Source organism: Eutrigla gurnardus (assembly GCF_963514095.1).
Source record: "Eutrigla gurnardus genome assembly, chromosome: 8".
In the NCBI taxonomy this organism is placed as follows: domain Eukaryota; kingdom Metazoa; phylum Chordata; class Actinopteri; order Perciformes; family Triglidae; genus Eutrigla; species Eutrigla gurnardus.
Window position 1 is genome coordinate 17,147,668 of NC_139922.1, and position 11,260 is coordinate 17,158,927.

Sequence of the window (11,260 nt, forward strand, 5' to 3'; positions counted from 1 at the left end):
CATTCCTGCTCAAGAGCCAAATCAAACACTTCCTGTACTTCACACACACACACACACACACACACACACACACACACACACACACACACACACAAACCAGTGCAGCAGGCTGTCTGCAGCTATTGTTAGATATCAGTTAAGTTTCACTTCTCATGAACTCAACGCTGCACTAGATGCATCAGCGCAGAGAAAGGGTGAAGACGTATGTTCAGGAGCTCACGTTGAACACTTCCTCCTGCAGTAAACCAGGTACCTGCTATCTCTTCAACACTAAAATGCCCATGTCTCAGTGGTTCTTTGACCGCGCAGAGCTTCCTGGTGACGTTCCTGCTTGAGATTGTATTTGGTGCGTTGCTTGTGCCGCAGGGGGACCGTGGAAATGCTTCCTGCCGTGACAGTAGTGCTCATGCTCGTCTCTCTGACCTGTGGAGAGAATCCTGCCGTGCAAGTTGTCTTGACTGACAAAGGACTTCAGTACGGTAAGGCCCATGTGAGATTATTCCCCCAGTTTATTATTTATTGATTATTCCAATTGAAAGCGTTTTGGCGTTTGTCCCAGGGAAGCATGTCGGAGCAGGATGGGTTCAGGACAAGTTGCCTCGTGTCAGTCTCCCTGAGATCAGTGGCAAAGTCGTGGGCATACACTACGCCCTAACAGGGTAAGATTTAGATTTTTGACACGCCCTTTCTATTATTCTTGCTTTTATTTATTTGGACATTCTTTGAACGTTACTCAGATCTGTGTCCTCACTTCACCCTCCTTTGCTTTCCCCGTGTACACTAGCTTCGCCATAACAAAGTGTGACTTTCCAGAGCCGTCTGTCGAGTTCTATCAGAACAGCACAGGATTCAAGACCTCCATGTCAGGGCTCAGTGTCGCACTTACCGGCGAGTGGAGGACATATTTGGGCGCAATGTGAGTTTCCCCTCGACCCCTGCATGCACTATGTCAACTCCTTGATCATGAAGCCAGTAACCCCACAGCTGTTCAATGGAGGTTTGTCTTCAGGTTGTCCATTTGGGCAGGATTATCCTCTTTGCCACAATATAAAAGTGATTATTAGATATATTTTTTAATTTCAATTAAAATTATTATTATTATTGGAAATTTTGAAAGAGAAATTTACACAAAGGCTTAACGAGGAAGCGAATCCAGATACCCTCTGTGTTTTAAGTTCATCTGAGGACAAGTAAAAGGAAGTGTCTCTTTAAACTGTAACATGTCTCCAGTGTATTGTTTCACACTGTACTCTTCTTCATCGGCTATTCTATTACAGAGGAAAAATCACCCGTTCACTTGTGTTACACCGTCCTCGCTTTTTAAATGTAACTGATCTTTATGCTCTTTAGGTCACAAGAAACAGTAACAATAGTTTTACTAATATGTATTAACTGAAACCAGAACAGAACACATTGTCAGTTAGATTAGCTCAGTGATATTAACAATGTATGCAGTGATCAGTGGTTTATTACGTCCAACAATAAGGTTAATGGGATCAATATACATACATATATCTTGGCAACTGCCACAAAATATTCTTCACATTCACACTCCAGAAGGAAGAAACTCGTGATTTCTGTGACTTCCTGCTCTTTCACCCATGACCCCATGATCTTATGATGAATGTGAAAGTAACAACTGACTGGGGAATTTTATAGGCCTGTTTCAACATGCATTTTATATCAAAACAGATATAATCTAAACAAAATAAAAACGGTGCCAATGATCCAGTCTGGATTAAAGAGGCCATTCTTTAAAAAAATATCTGACTTTTAACTTTTTTCTAACTCCAGATTTATTATTATTATGATTATTATGATTCTACTTATTATTACTATTTATAATAACAATAATAATAGCTTTAATTTATATAGCGCCTTTCACGAAACCCAAGGATGCTTTATTATTTTATTATTTGGTCATTAAGATGTATTTAAGATGTATTATTTGGTCACTAATTATGAATTGTTGATGCAATGAAAAATGACCAATTAAATGTACTGTAAACAAGAAGGCTAGGCAGTGAAACAAAGTAGAAAACTTGAAAATATTATCAATATAAAGACAATTTGCAATCAGATATTTATAATGCAAACACAATACATTATAACTTGGACATGTCACCAAGGTTTTAAGTATATGTACACTATACACACACACACACACACACACTGCAGAAGATGCAACCTCATGAATGAATGTTCACCAACACCACGTACTACATTGACTTTGCTTGTACCTACGTTTTTAGACATGACGGCGGATCGTTCAACATGGCCGTTTATAATATGGATGTGACCTCTGTGGTGACGCTGGGGAAAGATGCTAGCGGGCATCCATCTGTCACCAGCGTCCGCTGTGCTGCCACGGTTGGAGATGCAGACATAAGATTTCACGGTGGAGCCAGGTGCAGTAGAACACAGGAGGAGAGAAAACCTGTGATACTGATGTTGAGATACAAGAGAGACATTGTCATTGATTCTATTTGATTGTTTTTCCAATAGCTGGATATTCCAGCCTTTTGTGAAGTATTTCAGGGGGCGTCTCAAGAATAGAATAGAGGGCGTGGTGAGTGTTTCTCTCCATCTTTGTCACGTTTATCAATGATGATCTGTCTATGCTGTATGATCGTCTCAGGTGAATCTATGGTACATATAGTGGTCAACATTGTAGGACATTTGCCATGTTGTCTCCTCCATAGATCTGCCCTTATGTGGAGGGATCCATTGTGAACTTGGAGTACCATCTACAGGCCATGAAAGGTACTGCAGCAGACTACAGCCTCATAAAGACCCTTATAGAAAGGTCTACATGTTAATGCCAGCAACATTGTACAAAGTTCACCTTACTTTAAGAAGTACTTTAAAACAATCTAATCTTTGAATACATGATTCAATCCACAAATTATTTCTACTCTTATCAGTGTCCATTGATGTGGCTCCAGACTTTATTTTTGACCTCCCTCTCACCGGAGTACCCGTCGTTGATGCTTCAAGTGTCAATCTAGGTCTTAAGGTAAGGATACGCACGATCTGAAATCTATTTTCTGTCCCCTGAATTTTGGCCACATCATTTCAGATCATTTGAAAAACATAATAGTACAAACATAGACCCGTGTTGCTTTGGTAACCATAATTTATAATGAGGGCTTTTGTCAAAACGTGAAAAGAAATGATAAAAACAACTCCAAAAAAGTGATCAATAGCTGTAATTGATCATTTGCAATTCTTTATTTAAAGGGAGAGTTCTACAATCTCAAAACCCATGAGGAACCTCCCTTTAAAGCCCAGCCTTTCACCCTGCCTGAGCAGCCGGGCTACATGCTGTCAGTGGGCCTGTCTGAATTCACTCTGAACTCCGCCTCATATGGACTCTACAAAGCTGGACTGCTACAGGTCTTCATCACTGACAACGTGGTTAGTACACCTGAAACGTAATAAGCACCGATATCTTTCTGCGCTAAACCATTTCTGTGGTTAAGAAATGTTGTTTCATCATCTCAGATATATCAGTACTTCCATGTGCACATGAACACCAGCTCAATGGGACCTTACTTCCCTCAGGTGAGTGCATCTACATCATTATGTCTGCATGCAAAGAGTTTTCTTTCTTACAATGTGGCTTCCATTTAGGTTAAGTTAAAAACGCAGGGCACATTAGATCTGAGAATTAATAGCTATTTATAGGCATGGTATCACATTTGATTGGGTGTCTGCATTACATTATACAGTATGATACCCACATTCATTCAAATGACGTGGAAATGTGAACTCTAATATGAAAAGGAATGAAAAACATGTTTTAAAAGTTGTACAGATATCATAGAATTAAATGTTTGCTATACATACCACTTTTTCTCTCTCACTGCAGCTTCCCAAGATGTTTCCGGGTCTTCTGATGTATCTGCAGATTTATGCCAGAGACGTGCCGATGTTTTCCTTCCAGCCCGGTTTGGTTAAACTGGACATTAAGCTTTCTCTTAAGGCTTTCGCTATCCAGCTGAATGGTACCTCGACCCCACTGTGCAAACTCAACGTTGTGAGTACTTTTCTGGCCTATCCATATGCATGTATGTTTTTTCTCCGTTTTCACTCATTATGTTAACAAAGCATCAGATCCTGAGCTCTTCCTGCAACATCTCGATCACAAAACCTTTTTTTCTACGCTATATTTTGTAGAGAAATTATTATGACAATGACTATTATGATTTAATCAACTAGCTAATTGATATAAAATGAATGGACTAGGTTAATAATCATTTATTAATAGTAATTTATCAGGGGGAAAAAATCACCAGTTTTCAAATATGGGATTTCTGGCATTTCATACACTAAACAATGACTTAACTAACTAGGAAAACCAGTTGCAGTTATTTAAGCCTCTTTCTTTCAGGACTCCAAACTGAGCGGTAAAGTGTGGATCGCTGATGGAAAACTGAAAGGCTCCATGGCGCTGGATTAGTGAGCATTAGCATGTTTTAAAACACACACCTAAGCCCAAATTCACAACCTGAAACCTGAAGTAATGATATTCTTTCAAACAGCTTCAAAGTGATGCTGGATTCAAGCGAAGTGGGACCCGTTAAGGTACATGATACACAACGACCTTGCATTGCATGCAAGTCACAGGCAGCAGAAGGTGTACAAGCCGAGGGGGGTTAAAGTGTGTCTTTAATGAGTTACATGCTTCTCTTTGCAGACTGATAGTCTGGAACACGTGATGAAGGTGGGAATGGCGTTCGCCCTTGCGAATCTGAACGGTGAGTCTTAGTTAGGGGTTTTTGTGTTCAGTAGACCCTTTTAAGTAATTGATAACATTAATTATGGCTCTGTTCCATTTAGGTAGGCTAGGGCCCTGGTATTGTGCGTGCTAGCTCACTGGAATGCCAGTGACACACAAAATAGAACAAGACGTATTTATTTGATCAATAACATGTTCACACTGCAGTGACATGTCAAAGTGGCTGCTCTCATAGAGTGAAATGTAAGATGTATCTTCATCACGGTGAACTAGAGCCATTGTCTAGACATGTACTTCTGTTTCAGCTGAGCTGGTCAAAGGTGTCACTATACCCAGAATGAAACAAGCACAACTGGTCAACCCGGTGCTGGGGGTGAAACAGGTCAGTGGTAGTAAGTTATTTTTCAGGAATATTGGGTCAATGTTTGGCTTTTGGAGGACATTTTATATTAAAAGAAGTTGTTGTCGTTGGGCTGACGTTTGTCTTTTATTTCTAACAGGGATTTATAGCCATCTCTTCAGATGCTGAAGTGTTTCTTCCAGACACAAATAAACTTTAAACCAGTGATCTGGATCTGTTTGTATCGGACACATCATGATACAAGTGTGTTCACGATGTAAAGCTACATCTGCCTCGGTCTGGATTCTGGACTGGAAATGATTTTCAAGCCTTGCGAAGCAGTTCAGGATCAAACTGTCAAACTGCACGTCTACAGCCTTCATGTCAAATCAACAGTGATAACGCCTGCAGTTCATCTATATTTACTTATACATTGGTATTCAGCCACAAATCTGATCTTTTTTCCCACAATGTATTAAAGTAACTATTTTTTAAAGTACATTCTGACTGTTTCTTTAATATTGATTTCCTGTGTGATATTGTTTATACTGACACTCAATGGCAATACATTTTAAATGTCTATATACTCACATAAAAGAGCATAATGCTGGAGGGGTTAGGATTCTACTGGACAGTACTACCACATGTGAACCAGATTATACTTGACAAACATTTGACCTTTAATGCAATTCTTGATCCCCAGGAATATATGAATATCTTGATTAATCACAATCTTACACATAATAACTATTAAATGGTATTGTGAAGTAACTAAAAAATAAATTTGTTTTGCGTCTGATACATTTCTCACATATCCCCCCAGGAAGTCTCATCAGTAACTACCAAGAGACAATTACCTGCATAGTTAAACCTAAAGTCAAAAAGACTAAATGAAACATCGGACAATAAATAATTAAGAAATGCTTCAGACCATTATTACAAATTAAACGTCAGAGTTTTGACATTCCACATAAACGTCACCACTATTATGATGAAACAATGACATCTCTTTATTTTTGAAACATTTCAGTGTGCACTCGTTAGATTCTGTTACATGTTCACATTCTCAGAATGTAACACCACCAAAATATAAATATAAGCCTATTTACAGCCATTGTACCTAAAATGCTTCCCGTAGAAAAACATCACACTTCAGTCATGAAATGACACCGTGAGGATACCAACTAGCTGATGAGTCAGTTGAGCGGCTGACCAGCCTATTAAGTGAGCGATCCTGAGCTTGAAATGGTAAGGAGTTAGTTAATTGAGAACAAGCTTTTTAAAAAGTAGCTCAGCTGAACTCGAAAGAGCTATGAAAAAGAGTGACCTATTGTATATGCACACACAAACTCAGACGATGGCAGTCGAGCAGGATGCCAACTGAGGAGCATGGTGGAAGACTTGTGATGCTGCGCTCCGTTAACAGAGATCATAAAACGGTGTCGTTGCACCACAAACCTGTCTTAAGTAAACTGAGGTTTGCAGAATTGTCCTTAAAATGTGGAGAGGGAAGAGAAGGGAAGGAAGCAAGCAGGGAAACTCAACTGAAATATGAAGCACCTGAGAGTCCAATGTGCAATTTAACAGTCAAGGTTCACCTATACAAATATACTATAAATAACACTATCTATAGACAGGAGGAAAGAAAGGACAGAGCGTACAGAGAGGGTTTGTTTGCGATCATAAATACAGTGTTTCGGGATATTAAATGGGTAGTGATTTCAATCTTCACATTTTATGTTGACACACTCAGCTCCTCCTACAACGCTGCCGACTGTTCACAACAAATTAAAACACAAGTCACCCTACATGTTGCCCAGTGCTCCTCATTTTGCAGCTCTGCTCTTTCAAGGACTTCCTGCCTTCTTAAGTGCATTTAAGTACACATGATGAAAATAAGTTAGACATTCAAGTATGCACAGTATTATACTGTAACACCTAATTTTAAACCAAGTAATTAGTGAAAGAATATACTAACAAAGTCAAGAGAGACTTTAAGAAATAAAGTAATTTGTACCCAGAACAAGACCGGAATGACCACTAGAACATCTGCAGACGAGTCCACCGTGTTGGTAGACTTCCACCTGATGGCACAAGACCTCCACATTTTAAGTCTGTTGTATCAGACCTGGACAAGTATCATTTGTGTTTCAGCACCATGCAAGTACACAAATTGGCTTTCTTGTCTGATCTCAGATACTTCTGCAGCTCGCCACAAATCCATCTGGGGAAAAAGTCCAGGTGGTGCAAAAAACCACGGACACGTCTGGATTATGAGCTTGCTCAGTTGACTTTGCAGGTCAGTGGAGAATAAAAGCCTGGAGCTTTGATATTACAAAAAACTGACACAGTGTGTAACTTTAATACTTTGTTAAAGCCTGTTTGCTTTGGTGGCTTTTTTTGTTTTAAGATATTCTGGTCAGTTCTGCAGTACAAATCTAGGTCAGCCAATCAGGAAAAAATAATTTCAGCTGTTACCAGTACGCAACTTGATTATGAGGATCTGGAAAAAATAAAGAGAAATGTAGAGAAATTAAAGGTTCAAGATGAAGGGGGACAAGACAAGAAGAAAGTGATGGGACGATGTGGAGGCACAGTGTGATTTTTTTTTAAAAAAGAGCTTTAACATCACAAGACTAAGTCCAATGAGCTTCAAGTGCAGTCCAATTCAACCCTGTTTGTTTTGTTTACCGTCATCAGCTCAATCTTCCCCGTCTTTGCCCACAGTGGCGAGTATCAAACTCGTCAGCACAGACTGCTGAGGAGGGATGCACACATACAAATAAACGTACGTAGGGCCAAAAGATGGGGTTGAACTGTAGTTATTGGGGTGTGCAGGCAGATTGGGTGAACGGAAACGTCTGAGAGGTTCAACGTCTCATGATGGTGGAGAAAGAAGTGGGAAAGCAGGGATCATTTGTCTGCAACAGCGGCTGCCATTGGAGAACGTATAGAACCACGTGCAGTCGCGGCCAACTCCTCGATTTCTGCGTTTAATCGTCTGATGACCCACTCCATTGCTTCCCGACCCTGAGACAGACAGATAGAGAGTATTGCAAAATAATGTCTAGTGACGGGTGTATTGTTAAGAAAGGAGATATCATGATGGGTTATCAGGAGATTTTAAAGGCTTCACCTTGCCAGCGTTGGCAGAGATGGTGTTGGCCATGAGACCCTCGAGATAGCTGCTCAGACTGACACCTTTCACACTGATCAGAGCTTCCTGTGTCAGCACGGTCCTGAACACACCATCGTACCAATAAAAGGTCATAAAACAGTCAACACATGTAGGACGGAACTAGAATCAAATATTTGAAAAATATATAATATTAATCATGCAAAGAAATATCAAGAGTGACATTCAGCATTTCTAAAAATAATAAAAGCATTTACTTTTCAGGATCCTGTGGATGTGGCTTGTAGGTCAACTTCTCATCCACAGATACGAGGTTAGTGAAGGAAATCTGGATGGACAAAATAAAGAATTTGTCACTCATAATATTTACATTGTCTACAGGGATTTCACAGACCAGATCAATATAGTAAATAAGAAACTGTTCTTAAGTTTTATCTGGAAAAATAAAGGTTAAAAAAAAAATATATATAAAAAAATTTCAGTCAAATTATCAGCAGTGAGAACGTAGCCATAAAGCCCCAAAAGCTGATCCTCCCACTCTAAAAGATTTTTCTCACCGTGAACTTGTTAAAGCAGGAAAAACACTTGATAACATTAACAATGGCTTCAGCTGGTATGTAGCACGTAACTGTTAAATTAAGTATCACTTAGTAAGAACTGCAGAACAGTGATACAAAGCGTGTACGTAGTAACGATGATCAATGTCAGCACAACTTACATTTGTAGATTTCAGCTCAAAGCTCTTCTCTTTGGGGTCCACCACTGAATGTTCCTGAACATAAGTGCATGATCTTGCCCCCCCGATGATCTGCAGGCAAAGGACACAACTCAAAAAAAACATAGGAACAAAACTTTTAAACAAATGGGATTAAAATAACAATGTTGAGCCCCGAAAGGGCTAATATCTCACAGATAAATAAAATATATATTGTCTTGGATTTCATTCCTTTCTCATGCATTTAAACTAGTGAGGAGTGTTTTGAAATCCTTTATCCCAAGAGAGACAGGTCCAGCAATCAAATCAATTCATATACAGGGGCAAACTGAGGATGTCAAACCATGATTGCCGTCATGATCATCATAGATCATGTCAGGCTACGTTCACCACGAACAAGCATATTATCAATCAAAAAAATAAAAGCATCACTGCAGCTCAAGCGTTTCTCTCATCATCTAACTTACAGACTTGGCTATGGCAGGGAGCCCCCACTCTGTGCTGAGTAGTCGGTTGCTGTGTAACCGCCCTGCTGTGTCCACGCTCCTGTCCAGAACATCCACCCCAAAAACACCGGGGTTCATGGGGTTGGGGTACTTCTGCATGGCCGCCTTGGTCACCGTCTCCCATGGATGGCTGTTAAAACCAACATCATCATAAGAAACAGCAAATTCCTCGAGATTGTCTCACATTCACACACATCAATGAAACAAAATGCATTGCTGCAATATGTGACGAAATCAGATTGTCTCAATATATTTGGCAATAAGCAACAAACAAAGTTCACTCATATACAGAAATATAAACAACATGAACAAAGTGCAGTGATTGACTAGGGGAAATGGTTTAAAGAATATGACTTGCCCTGCATTACAATGTAACAAAATTGTTCTCTAAAGAATTCAAATTTGATCAATATGGAATATCGGTGCAGAATCAAAATGGAGGAATCACCGAAATGCCCCTCGAGTGACAGCAGAGGAACGCCCCCCTCCGCACCGCATCACAGTGGATTTAACTAGCATTGGAAATGTCTGGAAACAGACAAATGCTCCGGACATTGTTAAGCACCAATAACTGTCTGACGACCGAAGATAAGCAGACAAAACACGGATCGTTGTGTTTTCATCACGGGGTCTCGCGTCTGACAGACAGACGGACGGACTATTATGTAACACACACCATCGCTGTAACGTTACGTATCAAATTCAGCGGCAGATTGAGTCCCCGTGATTAAGGCAAAACGCATGTAAACCACACGAATACTTCCTCTTACATCAACCTGTGGCTGAAACCTTTCAATAAGCATTAACATTTAAAATGACACACCCGACTGACAGCCAAAGTTAACCACAGCTTTTAAGGCTAACCTTTAGCTAGCTAGCTAGCTAGCCTTAACTTAATTCCGTTAATGCTAGCCAAAGCAGTTTACTGTTAGTGCACACAGACCAACAAGTGTAGATATCTGCTAAATAAAACATAGTGGCGATGGCGAATAGAGGTCACATTTGCTAAACGAAGTCATTAACATAAACGACAAAGAGAAACTCAACCGCAGAATCTTTGTGTGAAGTTACCAAACGTTGACCGTTAACGTGTAACCTTAGCAGCTAAGGAGGCTAGTGGCTGCGACCCGGTAAATATGGGTAACACACACAAGTATAATACGAAAGGAAACTAGCTACTGGACAAACTTGTAGAAGACATGGTCACGGACATAAAACCACTCACTTGAAAATGTGCTCTGACGACCAGATCTTCATTTTGTTTGGGTTTTTCTGTCAGAGCTCGGGAGACAGCGCCAAATGACAGCGTGACCGCGGTGAGGAGGAAGGAAGGAGCTAGAGGAGAAAACCTTTAATGGAAGATACTCCCCCTGGTGACAGACAGGCGATGCTGCGGCCTTGGGGGCGGGACAAAACCTTAAAAGCTGTCCGTCACGATTAAGCGTTGTTTCTTATTGGCCGAGGAAAATACCAGCGTATCTCAAATTACGTCATTACGCACATATCCGACCTGTCCTTGAAGCCATAACACAGGCAAGATGGTCGCATACTGGAGACAGGCAGGCCTCAGGTAAATAATAAATAATAATACATATAACATTTGTATCTACCGACTTAGCTTTGTGTTGAGTGTTGACTACGCTACTTTAACTTGTAGTTTGTTATTCGAATACTTTCGCAAAGTCATTACGTCCATTAAATCCCTCAGCGTTCGACATAGCATAGCATTAGTTAGCTTGATCCCCCATGCGTTTAACTGCCTAATCGTTGGCTCATAAGCGTCCAGGACGTGACTCTCTCTCTTATAATACATTGGAGACAC

At 40.2% G+C, this 11,260-nt stretch overlaps 2 protein-coding genes across 2 annotated transcripts; one reads left to right on the forward strand and one right to left on the reverse strand.

The window, feature by feature from the left end:
• Positions 1-372: 372 nt before the first annotated feature.
• bpifcl (BPI fold containing family C, like) lies at positions 373-5,582 on the forward strand. Its single transcript, XM_084015587.1, has 15 exons — positions 373-479; positions 560-659; positions 785-916; positions 2,253-2,408; positions 2,506-2,569; positions 2,703-2,763; positions 2,925-3,016; positions 3,241-3,417; positions 3,505-3,564; positions 3,872-4,039; positions 4,394-4,461; positions 4,545-4,587; positions 4,700-4,760; positions 5,047-5,123; positions 5,242-5,582. Exons 1-15 carry the CDS (start codon positions 380-382, stop codon positions 5,299-5,301), a joined length of 1,419 nt encoding a protein of 472 aa, XP_083871713.1. The 5' UTR covers positions 373-379; the 3' UTR covers positions 5,302-5,582.
• Positions 5,583-6,067: 485 nt separating this feature from the next.
• LOC311017339 (PRELI domain containing protein 3B-like) lies at positions 6,068-10,808 on the reverse strand. Its single transcript, XM_084015588.1, has 6 exons — positions 10,664-10,808; positions 9,400-9,568; positions 8,936-9,025; positions 8,475-8,545; positions 8,218-8,320; positions 6,068-8,111 (listed from the first exon to the last, which is right to left on the reverse strand). The coding sequence occupies exons 1-6, from the start codon at positions 10,693-10,695 to the stop codon at positions 7,995-7,997; spliced, it is 582 nt and encodes a 193-aa protein (XP_083871714.1). The 5' UTR covers positions 10,696-10,808; the 3' UTR covers positions 6,068-7,994.
• Positions 10,809-11,260: the final 452 nt, after the last annotated feature.